The sequence below is a fragment of the Ictalurus punctatus genome, chromosome 19, assembly GCF_001660625.3.
Source record: "Ictalurus punctatus breed USDA103 chromosome 19, Coco_2.0, whole genome shotgun sequence".
In the NCBI taxonomy this organism is placed as follows: domain Eukaryota; kingdom Metazoa; phylum Chordata; class Actinopteri; order Siluriformes; family Ictaluridae; genus Ictalurus; species Ictalurus punctatus.
This window is the reverse complement of record NC_030434.2, coordinates 14,236,839-14,257,715: the sequence shown is the minus strand read 5'-3', so window position 1 is coordinate 14,257,715 and position 20,877 is coordinate 14,236,839. Positions and strand designations below refer to the sequence as shown.

Below are 20,877 nucleotides of genomic sequence, written 5' to 3'. Positions count from 1 at the left end.
AGGCGATGTTGAAACTGAAACTGATAGAGACGCAAACTCTCCTGATTCAGACCCTGATCCGTCTACATCTTCAGCATCAACCAGTGCGACTGACACTGCAGGGGTCTGGAGTCATAACGGGACCATTTCTGTGCATTCGTGAAAACACTACCTGCTGGTCTGATTATCACCAGAAACTTGACTTTTGCACTAAAATGCATTTATTTATTTATTTATTTATTATTTACTTGAATTTATTCAAAGGCATTGACCACGCTGATGCTCGTATGGTACTTCTAAATGAGTAGAAGGATTTTAGCGAGCATTTTTCGTAATTTTTCTAGTTAAGAATTGTGCTCTAAATGGAATAAAAACACTGAACTGCTTCATTTTCATAGTAATATCACACAAATACATTATTAGAAGTTGTTTCAAGGCCTAAAAATGTTAAAATTAAAATGTTGATTTTGGCCCAGGAACTCAGGGTTGGCGTGCTGTTTCTCTGGGGAATATAGGGTTATGGGACTTAATACTGTGGGAACTTAGGGGTAAGAGGGTTAAGGGACAAAGACAAGGAGTAGACACACTAAGAACCAGGATTATCAGACCTAAATAAACACTAAGCAAAATACTAAATAATCAAAAACATAATGCAAATAACAAGCATAACAACATAAGAAAATCAGAACTCAAACATAACCTGCCATGAGTTAATGCTCCAGCAACAAAAGCAGAAACACAGGGAACTTAAATAGAGCACTAACCAATCAGGGAAATAAGAAACACATGAGTAAGGTTACACAGAAAATGGAGGGAAACAACAGAGGAAGAAGTTCTACATAGGGAACAGGGGTGCCCTCTAGTGGTCCAAGGTAGAATTGCCCCTTGGGGCCATGACACATTTATTTAAATAATGCCATTTTTAAAAAATCCAAAAATAATTTGAAATTGCTCCCCAGCCCAGTGAAAGTACATCATACTGTTATACCAAACATGTTTTGAGTAATAAAGAAGATTAAAAGAAGATTAAAAACACTAACATGGCCAAGTTCTAAAACAAGCATGACAGACAGGAGGATTCATATGTGTGAACTGATTACAACATGTTTGCCGGGGTCTTATCTAACATCGCCTTTCAGTATTGCACGTGTCATATTCATGCTTTAACATCAGTGTTTTTTTGTTTTTTAAAAAATGTTTTCCTGGTCCACATGAAAACAATGAAAAGTGAGTTCTAAAATTACTCCATCTTGGATGGCCTTAATTTTTGCTCAACCAAAACACCTTTTTCTTGTGGATTTGAGACCAAAATGCTGAAAAAAGTGTTTTCTAAAATATCAGTATACATGTGGACAGGGTCTTAGTCTTTCTCACAGCTGTGATCAAAGCACTTACCCCGCCACTAGGCATCCTTGTATCAGTGATATCACAGTGAGCACAGCAGGACCTGCTAGAGGGTCTAACTAGTGCTGTGCTTTCACCTGCCTAAATTACATTACTTAAACAAATACCACTTTAGCTGATGTGAAAGTCACATGGGTGTCATGCCACAGGATACAATTTTCCACATCAAATGTGCAAGCTTTGCTACTGTCATTGAAACACATGTACATCAATTATATTTGCAGTTTAGTACAAATAATGATGATAACACTATACTCTGTAACATGTAATTGCCAGTTAATTCATTTCCAGATGGGACACTCAATAAAATAACTTCTCAGTGTTTATATTGAGTATACATAGTGTATATACAATATCTCACAAAAGTGAGTACACCCCTCACATTTTTGTAAATATTTGATTATATCTTTTCATGTGACAACACTGAAGAAATGACACTTTGCTAGTGAGTGTACAGCTTGTGTAACAGTGTAAATTTGCTGTCCCCTCAAAATAACTCAACATACAGCCATTAATGTCTAAACCTCTGGCAACAAAAGTGAGTACACCCCTAAGTGAAAATGTCCAAATTGGGCCCAATTAGCCATTTTCCCTCCACGGTGGCATGTGACTTGTTAGTGTTACAACTTCTCAGGTGTGAAAGGGGAGCAGGTGTGTTAAATTTGGTGTCATCACTCTCACACTCCCTCATACTGGTCACTGGAAGTTCAACATGCCACCTCATGCCAAGAACTCTCTGAGGATCTGAAAAAAAGAATTGTTGCTCTACATAAAGATGGCCTAGGCTATAAGAAGATTGCCAAGACCCTGACACAGCTGCAGCACAGTGGCCAAGACCATACAGCGGTTTAACAGGACAGGTTCCACTCAGAACAGGCCTCGCCATGGCCAACCAAAGAAGTTGAGTGCACATGCTCAGCATCATATCCAGAGGTTGTCTTTGGGAAATAGACGTATGAGTGCTGCCAGCATTGCTGCAGAGGTTGAAGAGGTGGGGGGGTCAGTCTGTCAGTGCTCAGACCATACACCGCACACTGCATCAAATTGGTCTGCATGGCTGTCCTCCCAGAAGGAAGCCTCTTCTAAAGATGATGCACAAGAAAGCCCGCAAACAGTTTGCTGAAGACAAGCAGACTAAGGACATGGATTACTGGAACCATGTCCTGTGGTCTGATGAGACCAAGATAAACTTATTTGGTGCAGATGGTGACAAGCATGTGTGGCAGCAACCAGGTGAGGAGTACAAAGACAAGTGTGTCTTGCCTACAGTCAAGCATGGTGGTGGGAGTGTCATGGTCTGGGGCTGCATGAGTGCTGCCGGCACTGGGGAGCTACAGTTCATTGAGGGAACCATGAATGCCAACATGTATTGTGACATACTGAAGCAGAGTATGATCCCAGCATGTATTCTAGCATGATAATGATAACGACCCCAAACACACCTCCAAGATGACCACTGCCTTGCTAAAGAAGCTGAGGGTGAAGGTGATGGACTGGCCAAGCATGTCTCCAGACCTAAACCCTATTGAGCATCTGTGGGGCATCCTCAAACGGAAGGTGGAGGAGCACAAGGTCTCTACCATCCACCAGCTCCGTGGTGTCGTCATGGAGGAGTGGAAGAGGACTCCAGTGGCAACCTGTGAAGCTCTGGTGAACTCCATGACCAAGAGGGTTAAGGCAGTGCTGGAAAATAATGGTGGCCACACAAAATATTGACCCTTTGGGCCCAATTTGGACATTTTCACTTAGGGGTGTTGCCAGCAGTTTAGACATTAATGGCCGTGTGTTGAGTTATTTTGAGGGGACAGCAAATTTACACTGTTACACAAGCTGTACACTCACTACTTTACACTGTAGCAAAGTGTCATTTCTTCAGTGTTGTCACATGAAAAGATATAATCAAATGTTTACAAAAATGTGAGGGGTGCACTCACTTTTGTGAGATACTGAATAGTGTTTATACTAGGTGTACCAATCGGGTAACAAATAAACTGGCAACTGGCAGTTACAACATTTATGGAGATAAGACAGAGTTAAACTGACTTAAACTCATGACTCACATAAGCTTGTGTGCGCATGTGCCCCAGCTACAACCTCACTCTCTGCCTTTCTTAAAGTTGTTTAAGCAAGGGTCTCTGTGAAATGTCACTTACAGGTGAACATTACCCTATTTTGACGTATTTTGGCGAGTATTGATACCACTGCATAACTCGCAGAGAATACTGTAACTAAATTTGGACATGGTTCTGGACCCAATCATTCATTTAGACATGAATATTACAGTATATTATTCACAATTACACAATACATTACTGTTAGCACATGTTGACATTTATAGTTTAGGACAAATGTTGATAACTTTTAACCAAATCATTATTATTGAGTCAGTAGCTTGCCTAGAGGCTGCATCATAGGGATGCAACTGAATATGAATACATTATTTAGAATGAACAGATAATATTCTAAACATATACATCACAAAATGAGGTGTACTATTCTGTTTTTTTTTTTATGGTTCTGGTTTTCCAGACAGGTTCACATGGCATTTGGTTTTCACTGTCATGCAGGCAAGCAGTTATAAATAAAGGCATTTACAGCATTCAGTCATCATTAATAACAGCCTGGTTGAGGTAGGTGTTTAAATTAGGCTACTAGTTTGTTTTTATTTTGTGAAACATCAGAGCTGAACTTGTTAGAAAAAGGTACAACCAAAACCTACTACTACTACTACTACTACTACTACTACTACTACTAATAATAATAATAATAATAATAATAATAATAATAACCCTTCTGATTTAGGACATGCCCACTTTGATACACTGGCTACAGATATAAATATTTGGATTGCTAAATAGATACAGATAGAGGATCCCTACTGCATATGCAGATACTGTATGTCTCATCTGTGATTCCATAATCCATAATAATAGCAAGAATCATGTTAATTTCACTACCACAGATATTAGAAACATTGGCTTTTGAATGTCTGCTAGAGATAGCTGCCCATTCATGTTCAAAGTCATCCATCCAATTACTAACAAATTCACAAATACAGCCAATTGGTTCCAAGCCATTTCCAAGGCATTCCTACACCACCAGCCATGACTTTGCCAATGTACACACACGTACAGTCACTTTCTCTTCCATGCACAGCCCCACTCTCCCTCTTTCTCATACGACACCACCACACTCCCCATTTGTCGGATTCCCTCCCCCTACATCTGTCAGTTCTTCTCTCTCTTCTATTGGCTGTGCTTGAGCACGAAGCTAAGAATAGCACCCCAGAGTCCGGCCTCAACTGCCCCTGGGGCACAAATGCTCATCTTGAAGGGCGTTGTGTGAGTATGTCTCTTCCCCTATGCTCACACTATGGGGTTTATAAATGGAACACAGGTATTATATAAGCGCTTTGTGAATGAGACTTTGGAGGATGGAGGTGGAGGCGCCTACATTCATACAATAACTGCACTTCATTTCACACATTGGATCCCGCTCAAATGGCACGATAGTGTACACTGCACTCTTTTCACACTGAGAATATAAACAGTGTTTAATATCTTAGAAAAAGGCATAAATGAATGAAGGACTGTATCTCATATGTGATACACTATTCCCCTTTAAATACATGTGAAGGCTGTCGCAGAAACCCTCTACTACACTGCTGTTGCTAGGCAAAATCAGAGATCAGGAGTTCCACACCAGTAGGTTTACTGCATGTGATACAGGGAGATTTGATATATACTGTATGAAACACAGGGTGTGTGCAACCACACAAAGTTAAATGTAGAGAATTCCTTTATTTATTCATAAGATAATAGTCACTGGTGTAATAGTAATATATTCTCATAATTTCTCACAATTTTATTTTTTAAAATGGTGGTTAAAAGTCCATTCTTTGACTGAGCATTATAACATGGCTTCCTTTTGGTTAGTTAGATGGTAATTTCACCTGCTAATTTGAGGCAGTTTTAATGTCAATCACCAGATGTTACCAGTCACATCATCAAAATGCTGACTGGTAGTAGCTGAAATGCTACTGGCCTTGATGTTCTTGATACCAAGTTGTACAGCATCTCTTCCTGTCCTGTTAGTGAATCTTCATCATCCTAGACATTACCCAACTTAAAAAACCCCTACAAGAATATGAAATTAGGGAGACGTTACAGCAATTTATGAAGGCAGGTCTGTGAAACAGTAAGAAGTTATACAATAAATACCAACTGATTTGTCACTGTTGTTATAGGCAAGACCTGTTACCCTCTGCTGTTTTGTTTGTGCTTTTGGTGATTTTTTTTCAGTTGTTTCTTTAAGATGTTGAAGCATTATATAGGAGGCTAAAAGACATAATTAATATCCACAGAGTTTTTTAAGTACTGAAATATGTCTATGTGACCTAATCAATTCTAATTTGATGAGTTCTAGCAGGCATTTCATTCTAGATATCAAAATCTTAATGCAGCTATGTAAATGTAATAGAAAATTATGCTGGAACACAGGTTTATTACAAGAATTTATTACCACCAAGAATATTATAATACAATAAAAATACTGTATGTACAATAAGAATACTATACTGTATATCAAAACCGGTGTCTCCATTGCTTCCATTTTCTCCATAGTTAACATTCTGTGAGTATATTAATTCTACTCAGTACACATGTCCACCATTGTGTACCATCAACTAAACACATGTGCAGCACAATGTGTACTATTACAGCACTAACAGTGTGTACAATCACACTACCACCAATGTGTACCATTAGACATTCCCACAAATGTGCACCATGACCTTCCACCTGTGTGTGCCATTCCACTAGCCCTCATTGTGCATCCATATACAACCCTACTAACACGTGTCTACGTATATATATATGCACCACATCAAATACACCAATTTGCACTAGGCCAGTACCACAATTCACTCGTTCACCAGTAACCACTTCATCCTGATCTGGATGACAGTGGATCTGAATACACCCTGGACATCTACCTACTTCCATGTTGTTGGGAGGTGGAAGGAAACTGAAGAAACACTGAAAACTTTTTTGCTCTCACTGAGAATGTGCAAAATGCTATACAGACAGCAACCAGTACTGAGGATAAGATCTCTGACCCTGGAACTTTGAAGCATGAACACTACCTGCTATGTCACCATACTGCCCACACCTACACCAATGTGTACCAATAGACATCTCCACCGATGTATAACTACACACTACCCTCTATATGCCAATGCCAATACTCACCTTTACAAGTATGGAGATCTCCATCAATTTACCAATACATATCAACACAAAGATATTTATCACTACATCCACATTATTAGGTGCCTTCTATTAATTTCTATCCCTTTACACACATTTTCTCCTACAATTATTTTTAGACAGTTCTAAGTGAAGTAGTAGGTCTTAGTACACATCCACCATCTTGCAGTGAGAAATCAGCCAAATGCTTATTAAGCTATCTTCAGCCACGGACAGCAATTCTGACTCAAACCTAAATACTGGGCTTATGATGTACCTCACAGTGCTTTTACTGAAAATTTAATCTTTTTAAAGCTGTATTCCAGTTCTTGACCACCGCAATGGCCAGCATAATGTTTTACTGTCTAAAAAGAATAAGGAACAGAAAAATCATATTCAGAGGTGGAAAAATCCTGTTCATTAATTATACTTTATTAAGTGAAAGTATAGATAACGTGTTAAAAATTTTAGTCAATTCAAAATGGAAGAAAAAAATGTACTTAAGTGGAAGTAAAAAGTTGCTTATTTTAAATATAGTAAGGTATTAAATTATATAAAATAAAATAAAAAGTATGATGAAATTAAGCAATTTCATGTTTTCATGTGAAAAGGGATCTATATTACCTTAAAATTGCTAAAGCAACTAAGCCACTTGCTGGCTCAAATTTAGCCTATTACCCAAAAACACTTACTATCTGAAAACATCATTCAACCTCTGTAAGTTTGTTGGTGACTAACAATTTGCTGTGTCTCATGAGCTGGACATGCACAATATGCATGACTAACTCTATGAAATTTTCTAATGAATTAAGCAGAAGCAATATATCCTGTAAATAACCAATATTTTTGCATTAGCTAGAATTTGACTTACTTGCTGCCTAACAAATTATGTTAGTTTCTGGAAACTTAGTGAATATTAGCAAATTAGCTAAACTTTCCTCAACATGATTTTTCAAATTAGATGCAGATCAAGCCTTCTAAGGAGATAAAGAAGAGACCTCATTTTATATTAGGTTTTGTTTACTCCAGCATATTGAAACATTTCACTGAGGTAGGGCCAGCGGTACTCATACACAGATTCAAAATATCTCTGGTGGTTTACCCATCTTTAAATACACACACAGATAGCAATAGCTGTAACTAGATTGTGTAGAATAAGGTCACTGCAGTTGATGAATGGTCATGACTCTGGGAAGAAGAGAGCTTTGAGTTTTGTAGTCAGTACTGAAAGACAAAAATATAAAGAGTAAAAAAGTATATGTATTGTATCTAAGTAAGAGTGCAAGTATGCAATTTCAATAATAGGTAAGCAAAGTATGAATACCCCCAAAATACAATTGAGCACAATTACTCCACCCCGATCACATTACACAAAAGACAGTGCCTAACTGAAAAATGGGTAATGATATTAGTGAGATATGAGTAACACATAATTGCACAGAACATAAAGTGTCATATATTGCGTAAAAACATCAATGAGTATGACCAAAACAGGTCAGATAAGAAGAACATGATTTGAGTTCATTGACCTGTAAATATTCATAAGCAGCTGCAAAATGACTCACAACAGGCACCATGATTAAGTGTCGGTCTGTTCAGATCCATCAGTACTTTATCTCTCTAAGTATGAGCAGCATATCTAAAGGACACATGCCTCATCAGTTTTACAAAGTCAAGCAAGATTAAAAGGTCAATTCAGAGCAATGGCATTGGCATGGAATTATGAGTAAAGAAAAATTTATTAAGTACTGGTTGCATTATCATGTATTTTTGGCAGGTGCACAAAGAAACCTTGAATGCAGAGCATTTTCATGCAATCTTCCTCAATGAGTCATGTTTAGTGAGTCATATGTGATTGGGGTTCCTCTTGAAAGCATCCATCAGGGTTTTTCTTTAAACAGCAAAATGGCGGGATAACTCTCTGTCACAGAAGCACTCACGTAATAAGTAATTTCATGGTCGGTACCTCAGAAAGAAGCAAAGCCTGAATTGCCAAATTGGGAGGAAAATCATGATAAATATACAATATATCACACAAACCACTTAGATAATTGCTAAATCTGTCTTCACACATTCCATGATCTTTATTTATTTTTCTCTGGTAATAATATTCTTAGATACCTAATTCCTTTAAAAACTGTTAATAGAAAAACCTACTAAAATTAATTGGAGCACCAATGTAACAGTATTCTTGAACAGATTACACTACAGAAATTTGTAGGCACTTGAATGGAATGGTCAGTGACCTATAAAAGATGAGAGGTGGGAATAAAATGATTCAGAAACATTTCACCAAAGTTGATGAAACACTTCAGCCTGCCAAGAACCACAGATGAGTTGACATTCTCCTCATATTACCGACATTCTCCTCACACCATTAACTACAAAACACTGGACACAGCTACTACTCTATATCGTGTGAATTTTGTCTGTAGCAAGTGCATAAAATATCTGCCTATTGTACTGTATGTGAACCAACAGAAGCTTGATTATTCTTTAACTGCATTTAAGCTTTGCATATTTACTACATCACCCCATTAACTGTAGCTCAGGTTTAAAATTTAGGTTTCCGGATTAGAGGAAAATCTAATGCCAGTCCTACTGTTATTATTTCTGATCAATCTGAAATACAACACCTCTATTATGTGGAGTGATCAATCTGTCAACGTTCATCAGCATATTTTCAGATGAGAACAAATAAAATGTGGTTTTGATCATGTGACTTTATCAGCTGCACGACCTTGTCCTATGAAATAATGAATAATGGCTTGCAGTGTGTTAAACCTGTCACTCATACTGTAGGTATGCTCTCGATTCTGCATGCACAGCACCAGTCAGTGTTTTTTCTCTTTCCCTCCCACTCTATCTCTTTCCATTTCCCTCCTCCTCTTCCCTTTCTCTTTTAGTGCCTGCTAGCTCCTGGTTACCATGGAGAAATGTGTGGAACACACTGTATATTTTGAACCCTCTCTCACTCTCTTGCTAACTGCAGGATGTCCCCACGCTGCAGTGCTGGCAAAATGGGGCAAGTACCTACAATCAACCCTATGTAAGACCAGAGTTTGAGCTCACAGCCCAGCTCGCTTTAAGGTAGCTACATGGTGGGCGTTGGTGTTAATGAATACATACTGAGAGAGTGAGTGTGGTGAGAGCTTAGAGCTCTGCAGGAACAGTGTGTATTATGACAAGTAGTTTTTAAAAAAAAAATCGGTTATTTAGGTCATCTCAATGCAATACTAATTTTTTTTCCATGTAATTTTTCGACTGGCAGCACAGCTGTAAAACAGGTTGAGTCATTATTCAAAAGATCTCACCAGAAAGGGAGCATTGATGATTAGCTGTGTAATTCAGCTTTTTGGATGAGTGTTTAATGAAGATATTTCTGTAAACCAACCATGTCACACACCTAGTAAACACACTCTTCATTAGTGTTAGGGTTCACCCTGCCTCTCATTTGACATGTGCTAAGTTAATTGATTACATGATAGTCATGATGCTGTAAATCAGTGTAACCCATCCTACGGGTATTCCTTGAATAATCTAAGCCATGTGGCTATGGCATGCATATGCTTAGGCAGACCTAGAAGATTGGCTTATTCTATGGGCCAGGCTTCTCCAACCAGCTTCCTATATACAAAAAAGGTCCCTGAAGGGTTGTTTTTGCTTCTTCTTTTTTTAATGTTCTAAGTGAACCAGTGGTAACTCATCCATATGGGCAGGTTTATATAAACCTTTCAACAAATATTCATCTTCATACAATTCTCATTCACAACTCCACATGCTTTAAATTCCACTGAAACATTAATTACCTAGTTTGAGTGATCAATTATTTAAAAAATTTAGCTATTTGCAAGATATAAGTAGATTTTACTATAAATGTCAACATGTGCTTTGCAGTGAGCACACTGTCCCATTTAGATTATTATTATTATCATTATTATTATTATTATTTTTACATCACAAATGGGTACTACAAGTGCTAATAGAGGTCCATGGGGTGAAATTCATGCTGCCCCGTGCTCAGAGGAGCAGCAGCAGGCAGACAGTTGATGACATGGTTGCCAGATAGGGCAAGTTCTAATTACTTTGTAGTTTCCAAAATCTTGTTTTAAAGCAAATAATCAGAGTGAAATCAAATACTTTTCTGCAGATAGGTCAAATGTAATGCAGACAGTGTATCTATGATGTACAGAACCATTTGTGTGACAAGATATATTGCAAAGATTAAGATAGTGAAATGAGGGTTATGGAGTAGATAATACCAGTACAGAAATATGTCAAAAACATGTGTGGATTACATATTTCCCCTGCAAAGGCTGAATCAAAGGCTCCCTTTTTCTGGGTGGTTAGTGTCTTTTGTGTGTGTGTGTGTGTGTGTGTGTGTGTGTGTGTGTGTGTGTGTGTGTGTGTGTGTGTGTGTGTGTTTATGTACTTCGGCTTTGAGATGTATTTGGGCTAGATGATTTACACGGTTTACCCTGTAACTGCTGCAACTAAAAAGAACTGCATAAAAGCTGCTAGACTGTACATTGGTATGTTGCAGGTTCTTAACTTCCTATTACAGGCTTACTTTAAAATACATAAAATAAACTAGATAGCTTCTCAACTTAATTTTGTTTGTGGCTATGTCATCATTAAAGTCAGCCTGCTGCACCAAAATATATAGTCACAAGCTACTGCTGATTAGAACCCACTCTGATAGGGACAAAGGGGGTTGAGCTTTGTGTGAGTTATGAGGTGAATCTAAATGTTTTAGGTTAAGTAGATTTCAAAGACCAGGGCAGGGCTGGAAATCCCTGTTCAAGAACAAATGCACGCCACTGTCCAAGGTGCTGAACGCTGTTATTTTTCTTGTGAATTGACCTTGTTTTGCAAATGTGACTTATTAGCTTTTTTTGTGAGTCAGTGTTGGTCCCAAGAGGTGTGGATTAATTGCACCTCTAATAACAAGCACATGGTCCCTCAGCTGAGATTATCTAAAATGGTCTAGAATCCAAAATGGTATTAATCAGTCACAGTTTTCCTGATACCGTTATTGTTGTTGAAGCATTGTAGATTTTAGGACAAAGCAATGTTTCATGGTTTAACCATTTCAAGCTGTGATGTCCCATGCAAATAAAAGTGAATAATATCTGTTCTGTAGATTACCACACAGTCAGGAATAAGGAAAGGTACATGTAATAGTGTATTGCTCTAAAAACTAATTAAATGTACAAGAGTGACCTTTATGTTCCAATTATGTACCTTGAATCATTTTAAAAGGTACACTACATTCACATTACTATGTAATAGATACCCACTAAAGTTAGAAACGATGTACCCTTAAGGGTACCACCTCAGTGACACGGAAAGGTACTTTTTAGTGCAAGTATTTTCTGATTCATAAAGTTAATGACTTACTCAAAGCAGTGCCAATGATCTCCTATAGCTCACATGAGCGTGTATGGCAGTACATTATGTTGATCTGTCTGTTCAATATTATTCACAAAGGGCCGGTGTGGATTCATGCTTTCATTCCGGGCAAACAGGAGTCACACCTAACAGTTGACTGAAGACCAAAATCAGATTAAACAAGTGGACTGAGGTGTGGCGTCTGCTTTGCTGGATTGAAATCCTGCAGCCACACCGGTGCTTTGTGAATAAGACTGAAGACTCTTGCTCTAAAACATACTTCAGTGCAAAAGATGAAATTTGATATGGAAGCTCTTGATGTGTTTAAGTAAAGTCGACTCAAACCATAAATCAATACAGTAGAGAACAGTCAAATACAGTATGCATTAATATGCATTATTATTATTCGCCTGACTGGAAGAAGTATGCTATTTTAAAGACATGTAAAAGCAAAACGCGTAATACAAACAGCCTGCGGGAAAACTTTTTTTTTTTTTTTTTTTGCACATGCGTCGAATGCAAAATTGTGAATTTTGATCATGCGTTAATACATGATCCGATGCTCAGAGAGTGATGCACATTCACTGTAAAAACAGCAACTGTCTTTTAAAGCGGAGGAAGGAACCCGTCGCTTGCTGAAGAATTTGTGGGTTTGTGGTGTGGAAAGCACTTGTGTTAGTACAGTGTGTCTGCATTGCGTCGGAGCCCCCTCCTCTCTCTCTCTCTCTCTCTCTCTCTACCTCACCACTCTGTGTGCGTATGAAAACCTGCAATGCTTAACATCATCTTGGACTTCTTTTCGCTTGCAAATCTTCATTCCTCCCGTCCCACCCTCCCTTTCTCCTTCTCTCTTCAGCCTGGCAGCGTATGTGTGCCAGTGTGTGTGTGTGTGAGAGAGAGAGAGAGAGAGAGAGAGAGAGAGGGTGTGTGTGTGTGTGTGTGTGTGTGTGTGTCTGTGCATCTCGGGACGTCCGTGTCTTTTTGATTTGCACCAAAGAGGAGAAAAGCTGTTCAAGCTGCGCCTCGCTGGAGAAGATGCACCCCGCACATTGTCATCGGTATCAGATCATTTTTTTCACGCGTCTTCATCTTGCACCCATCCGGTTCCTTCGACATGAGTTCAACACCCCGTCTAAAAGATTTCGCTTGCCTGTTAATGCAAACTCGGATTGCGTCTGAAACGGAACATGGGACGCACCTCTGGATGCTAACGAAGACAAAGCAGCCTATTAATATTTCAAGAAAGCGCATAGAAAGCGCAGCGTGTAGTGCTGTAATGCGATATTCATAGTGAAAAAAACAAGGGGGGCCAGTGCAAAGTTGGAGCACCGGCAGCGCGCGCGCACACCAACACACGCACGCACAGACACACAAGCACACACTGATGGAGTGACCCGGTACAAAACAAGCCCTTAAAACCTCGCCAAAGGTAAGCACAAAAATACTGTTCTAAACTATTTACTGTTTGCTAAGATCACACTGCAGTGATCAGTACGTCATATAACCTGCTTGCAAAATTTCCAGTGTTGCATTAACACCTGCAGCGTTTATATAAGCACTGCAACATTTTATTTGACACGCTATATAGTCCATAAACTCAACATAATAACTATGCCGTATCGTAACGCAAGGTGCAATACACTAAAACATTTTGCACCCAGAAGGTGGGCAGGAAACTTAAACTTGAACGCTGACACTTAAATTCTGATGCATAAATGCCGCTCCTACTGAGGAACAATTTGCTGACCAGGCAAATCTACTGCAGGCTTTTTCTGCTGTGATATCTTCTGATATCTAATTACCATCCTTTCTCCCCATCTGTCTGTCTTGTTTTTCTCCAGTTGAGTGGTGAGCGAAAGAAGATGCTGCAGTGGTCCACTGGAACTGGGAGCAGTCGAATTGGTAGTAAAAAGGAACTATATGAACTTTCTCTTCTAATGGGGCTTGTGTCGTAGACAGTGTAAACAGTGGAGAACGTAACAATACAGGAGCTGGATGTCTGCACATCTAGCTTCAATATTTTTTCTGGTACTGTGAGTCTAAGCTGCAGAAATGACTGTGGTAGCAGGAGATAACATGGATGAGACCTCAACCCTGCCAGGGCATCCACATGATCCATACCCCCATGACCATGAGGACCACGAATGCTGCGAGCGTGTCGTTATCAACATCTCAGGCCTGCGCTTTGAGACTCAACTCAAAACACTTGCCCAGTTCCCTGACACGTTGCTGGGCAATCCCAAAAAGCGGATGCGCTACTTTGACCCTTTAAGGAATGAATACTTCTTTGACAGGAACCGGCCAAGCTTTGATGCCATCCTCTACTACTACCAGTCAGGTGGGCGGTTAAGAAGACCCGTCAATGTCCCTTTAGACATGTTCTCTGAGGAGATCAAATTTTACGAGCTTGGAGTAGAGGCCATGGAAAAATTCCGGGAAGATGAGGGCTTCATTCGTGAAGAGGAGCGTCCACTGCCAGAAAATGAATTTCAGAGACAAGTATGGCTCCTGTTTGAACATCCAGAGAGCTCAGGCCCTGCACGTGGCATTGCAATTGTGTCAGTCATGGTCATTCTGATTTCTATAGTCATATTTTGTCTGGAGACCTTGCCGGAACTCAAAGAGGATCCACGGGGATATATGCAAACTATTGGGAACAGTACTTTCTATTACAAGCCAAACATTTTCAGAGACCCCTTCTTTATTGTGGAAACCCTCTGCATCATTTGGTTCTCCTTTGAACTGATTGTCCGTTTTTTCGCTTGCCCAAGCAAGGCAGCCTACTTTAAAAACATGATGAACACAATTGATGTAGTGGCAATCATCCCCTATTTCATCACGCTTGGCACAGAGCTTGCTGACGATGAAGAGGGGAAGGAAGCAAAGGGAGGGGGTGAACAGGCCACATCTCTGGCCATCCTCAGGGTTATTCGTCTTGTCCGGGTGTTCAGGATCTTCAAACTGTCGAGGCACTCTAAAGGACTGCAGATTTTGGGGCAGACACTGAAAGCCAGCATGAGAGAGCTAGGCCTCTTGATCTTTTTCCTTTTCATCGGTGTCATCTTATTCTCTAGTGCAGTGTATTTCGCGGAGGCTGAGGAGAAGGAGTCCTTCTTCACCAGTATTCCAGATGCATTTTGGTGGGCTGTGGTCTCAATGACCACTGTGGGATACGGTGATATGTACCCTGTGACCATTGGAGGCAAGATTGTAGGTTCCCTTTGCGCCATTGCTGGTGTGCTCACCATTGCACTTCCCGTCCCAGTGATTGTGTCCAACTTTAACTATTTTTACCACAGAGAAACAGAAGGAGAGGAGCAGGCACAGCTCCTCAATGTGAGTAATCCCAACATTGCGTCCGACTCCAACTCCAGTCGACGCAGCTCATCTATCATAAGTAAGTCGGAATATGTGGAGACAGACGACGACATGAATAACAGCATTGACAATTTTAGGGAGGCAAACCTGAGAACTGGGAACTGCACGATCCCAAACCAGAACTGTGTGAATAAGGGCAAGCTTCTAACAGATGTGTAATTCTTGCTCCACTTTTATTTTGAAGATACAACAAACATGACGTATTAATAATACGGGAAAGCTTTATATAGGCCTAGGTCAATGCATTATTGCATTGCATTTGCTTCACCAAGACAAGGAATACATTCATATGCCACTGAATAGCAAAATGTTTGCTGAAAATAAAGATATTGCGGATCAAAAGGAGATGAAAATGCAGGTCCAAATGGGAACTTTGTCACCAATTGTCAACAGTGTGATCATCAGGAAAACAAATAGACATGGATTATTACAATAACAGAATGTCCACAGCATCTGGAATTGAGTTCCTAGAGCATTATGCAGATTCTGATGCATTCTCATTTTGGGGGATAGGTGCTGTTGATCTTGAGGTGCACTGAACAGCAATGCACCTCATTATTAATGGAAAACCATGGCTTCTTGCCAACGCTGGTATTTCTCCATCAGATGCTAAAACTCTTACTCTTATAAGATCCAATACCATGTGAAAAAGAACATGGCTTTTGGAGGTGTATAAGCATGTTGAAATATTCTTTGGTTATCGATCATGGCATGCTCAAATCATTACCTCAGTATTTTTTCTATTCATTTACACATTGCCCTCAGATTTCAGACTTTGGTTTTGCAAAATGCAGTGCTTATTATGTTTTGTTCCTGGTATGGACTGAGAAATTAATGTTTAATAGTAAGGTTGGAGAAGTGAAGCTTTGAGGCCTACTCAACTCAGGTACTATGTATCTTGGTATAATTATTGCATGGCACCATTATTAACAGATCATAATGGATCTTTTTGTATGTACTTGTAGATTAATACAGGGATCCATACTAATTTCAACAATATATTTTGAAACAATATAGATGTATATTGTAGTGGCATTTATTAGCAATGTCATTACATTCCTAACAGTATTACATCTGCAGTTAATGGGACATGGAGGTGAAACCATACAGATTATAGAACTGGAAGTTAATGTAAATTGTTTTAAGGTACTCTACTGAGGTCTTTGTATGATTCCTGGGTATTTGATGGCCAGTGAACTAAACATTTTGCATAGGGGCTGATTCATTAGGCTATACATACACCTGCCAGAGTAATGCTCAAGTCAAACAAATGCATTCATGCTTGTCTAACCAACTTAACAAGAATCAAACCAACAGTGAACTTCTAAAAAGCTGCTCATTAACCACCCTTTACTGCTTGCGACACATTTATTATTTTACAACATATTAACCATTAAGTCAACTTTACAAGTAAAATATTTAGTGTATCTGCTTTGACATCTACGCTGTTTGAAGATATACGTATATTACTCTGTATATGTTGCATATAGTGCCTTTAACCCCCTTACTGACAAAACTTTTAAAAAGTGCCTCCATGTACAATAACATCAGTTTTACTGTGCAACTTCTTTTAACTGTATGATGCAATGTCAAGGACCAATGTGAGTAGGATTTGTACTATAATAATCAGAATATGCACAGCAAAACAAAGTTTGGTGTTTTTGTGTGCATGACATATTTCAGAATGAACAAGGTCACAGTCCTCAGTGTGCAGAAAGTGATGGTTTGATGATTGCTAAACTTATTGCTTGATGAGTCATACAAGGGAAAGTAAAAACAGTTAGACCTCAGAAAATATGTGGGATAGCTTAGTTTTTGCCCTATCAAGCCTTGTACATAAATCCTACTTGATTACCCCAGTTAATCTGAGAAACAGTCCATGTTGTGTATAGATGAGATGAAATATATATTTTTCATCTTTTTTTACCATCTGTCCATCCATCTTTTTTTTAATTTATTTGTTCATTTATAATTCATTTATTTTGTGTTTATATAAGCCTTTTTATGTGTTTGTCTACCTCAATTTGATCCTGTATGGACTGATATCCCAGAAGCTTAACATCCTGCTAGGGATTCTACCACTGCCTTTTCAAACAACTATTAAAGAACCTTAACCTGCTAGTTTATTCCAAAACAGTGTAAAGATTTGTGACACTGTTAAAATGACAGTCATCAGTAATCTAAATATAATCCAAGGCACCATATTTATTCCATTTTGCAAGCAATGGTGTTATTTTTGGTTTTTAACACTGCCAGGAAATAAAGCAACCTACTGCTCAGAGTAAATAATATATTTATTCATGTAGAGACAACTGTTAATTACAGGGAACAGTAACAATACTTTGTAAACCAGACAAATAATGCTACACTGGAGATTATACTGTATATGTTGGGCTGCATGTCTACTAATGAAAGCGTTTTTGGAAAAGCAGTTCACAGATCTACTCAGAGGAACGAGCCAAGTTAGAAAGGAGTTAGATTGGTACTGCTAGAAAAAGCTGCAGCAGTTTGTTGCCTGTAAGCACACAAATAGATCTTATATAGGAAGGGAAACAATGTAGCAGCAGTATGCGTTCATCCCAGTATAAAAGAAGTGTTTAATAAGCCAAGTACTGTTCCTACATATTTCTATACAATAATACATTGAAAGAAAGAATGAGGCCAAAGTTAGAGCCATTACAGACAAACAAAAGGACCAAGCACAGTTCTATTTTAACTCTTCAGTTTGGATGAAGAGCATGATTGAGATTTAACTGCCATTATATGTTAAAGCATTTGATAATGATTCAACATATTGCATTGCTCCGAATATTAGTATATATAACTAATTGCATACAAACCTGAGCATTATACTATGTATCACACAGGAAAGGTGGAAAGCATGACAAAAGCATTTATCATTTGAAGAACTAGGTCTCATTTCTGTAATTAAACAGCAAAGAAAGAAAATGCATGGGTCAAAATTTAAGTAGAAGATCTAAATCGAGAAGACTTCCATAAAATGCCTATTAATTTGTCATAATGTGGTTTTATAATATGGAAAATGATTTGAATAGTTTAAAAACATGTATTGCTTATTTATTCATTGTAAGAAGAAAATTGTGGTCAATTTTACCCGAGTGGGTTGGATGTTAATAGTAATTTATTTATTTTTATTTATCTTTCTTTTTTTTTTTTTCTTTTTTTTTTTTTTTAGCTTTAATAACTAGTATGTAAGCTTTAATGTAGAGGTATTATTGGGTATCTTTAATCAACATAATAGTTAATGACCAGAGATGTTCATACATTCTGTTGCCTTTAGTTAGAATATATAAATGGCCATCCATTTTCAGAAATCTTGCACAAACATCATCTGACCCTTACACTGAGTTGCTAAGAGCCATGTGAACCAGAGAAGCACAAAGTGGTATTCGGTCAAAAGTATTCAAATGTATTGAATTGCTGGGATGAAATTCATCATTTAACATATTCTTTAATATTCAACCCATGTCTCTGTTATGTTTAAAAATGGTTAATGTGGTGAGCTTTTGTGTTCATTTAACTGCCTAATTATAGTCTGCATGGAAAAAATAAGAACTGCATGATCCAAATAATTGAAATTATGAAAATCAAGCTGACTCAACACCCACATGTTTTTTTTTTTATTTAATGCCAAATTATTATTATTATTATTATTATTATTATTATTATTTTCACATATCTGTAAGTAATTTCTTTCCCATACATAGCTATGTGTTCTCTCTCTCTCTTTCTTTCTTTCTTTCTTTCTTTCTTTCTCTCTCTCTCTCTCTCTCTCTCTCTCTCTCTCTCTCTCTCTCTCTCTCTCTCTCTCTCTCACACACACACACACACACTCTGTTCATCATATGATGCTGGTGAAAGCATAGTCTATGGTCTATGCAAGGATGTTCCTCCCATGTCCATCCTATTGCACATCTATATCAATAAATATAAATGCCTATAAATATGATCTCTACTGTTCTTCTTTCCTAAAAATTACTCTGGGAGAAAGGTTGAATAAACAAATTTATTGCTCATTATTGAGGACACAAAATGTGACCAAAATTATATGGATACATCTGTGAGGAGCGAGAGAGTCCAGAGTTTCAGAGTACAGCTGCTGAACTTCCAAACTGAGAAGAGCCAGTTGAGATGGTTTGGGTACAAGGTTGCTCCCTAGTTGGCTCCTAGGAGATCCGTATCAGGCACATCCTACTCGACGGAGACCCCAGGGTAGACTCAGGATGTGCTAGAGAGATTAAATCTAACAGTTGGCTTAAAAACATCTGGATCTGGATCACCCAGGAGGAGCTGGAATGTGTGGCTAAGAAAGTGAGTACTCCTTCCAGCTTCTGAATTTGCACTGAAACGACACTAGCTGATCAGACGCAACACACGATGGCCCCAAAGAAGGTAGACATATGGATCTCTGAACATTATTGAGGGTAGTGATCCTTGTTTCCAGCCATTTGACTTTTACCAAGTTTATCCTAGTGTGATACCATCATTTAAGCAGAATCAAAATTGAGCCATGAGTGAAGGTTTGTTTTGTCTCTTGTGTTGGCAATGGTGTGTAAGTGCTTGGTAGCAACTTTACAGTGGGTGCTATAAAAGGTAAGCAGGTAAGCTACCAAGCCATTAAGTCCTATGCAGCACAGAACATATCTCCTGTATCACCTGACAGACACTAAAAGGGTATACTCCCTTGGTTAGGTATGATGGTGAAGAGTTATTTGGAGTAGAAGCTCAAGCTTTTCTTCCCAGCCCTTCCACTTCTGTGGTTGGGTTATCCCAATCTGTGTGCTTGGTGGAGGTATAGGATGTATGGTATAAACCTCAATGGGCCACTCTGGCTCTGTAAGACCTTAAACAATATTCCATATGGTTGGAACACTGACTGTATCAGCTTCAAAATGCCAACTTAGCCCCAGCATTGATTCAGGAGAGTCTGCTATATCCTGTACAAGCCAAAATTATCTGACCTAATCTCCTCACATAAGTGGCTGATTGCCCCAGGTTCACTGCTTACTGGCAAAGCTCAAGACCAGCTCATCTCAGAGGGGCTTAATTTGTCTATCGGGTGTTTGGCTTTTGCTTTGGTAGGTAGGACTTGCAGACAACTGTCAGTGTAGAAACATCTATCCACTATATGTCCAACTTTATCCTTTGGCTGACTGTTATTAATGACATAGTGCTGCAGAACAAATGTAGCACAGCAGGAACTCCAAGTTGTGGTGAAGGGCAGCACCTGCAATTTATGCACAGCAAGAGGATCCTGGCATAATGTCAAACATACTGCAGCAAAAAGCAATCATCTGTCAGGAGATAGACTTGGGGAAACATGATTTCACTGTCTCCAATGATTGCCACTGCATGTTACAGAAAGGTGAAATAGATCGACCTGTAGTAATGATGACCCAAGTGTTGGCCTTAGCATCAGGTATTCATTCAAGTTCCCTGATACTGACAGGAGCAATAA

The 20,877-nt window shown here is 38.7% G+C and overlaps 1 protein-coding gene across 1 annotated transcript; it reads left to right on the top strand.

The window, feature by feature from the left end:
* The first annotated feature begins 12,910 nt into the window (after positions 1-12,910).
* Positions 12,911-19,039, top strand: kcna1b (potassium voltage-gated channel, shaker-related subfamily, member 1b). Its single transcript, XM_017493834.3, has 2 exons — positions 12,911-13,449; positions 13,862-19,039. Exon 2 carries the CDS (start codon positions 14,073-14,075, stop codon positions 15,555-15,557), a length of 1,485 nt encoding a protein of 494 aa, XP_017349323.1. The 5' UTR covers positions 12,911-13,449; positions 13,862-14,072; the 3' UTR covers positions 15,558-19,039.
* The last annotated feature ends 1,838 nt before the right edge of the window (positions 19,040-20,877 follow it).

What these genes read in the sequence shown, in the direction of transcription:
- kcna1b (XM_017493834.3), top strand. Translation starts at nt 14,073, where the DNA reads ATGACTGTGGTAGCAGGAGATAACATGGATGAGACCTCAACCCTGCCA.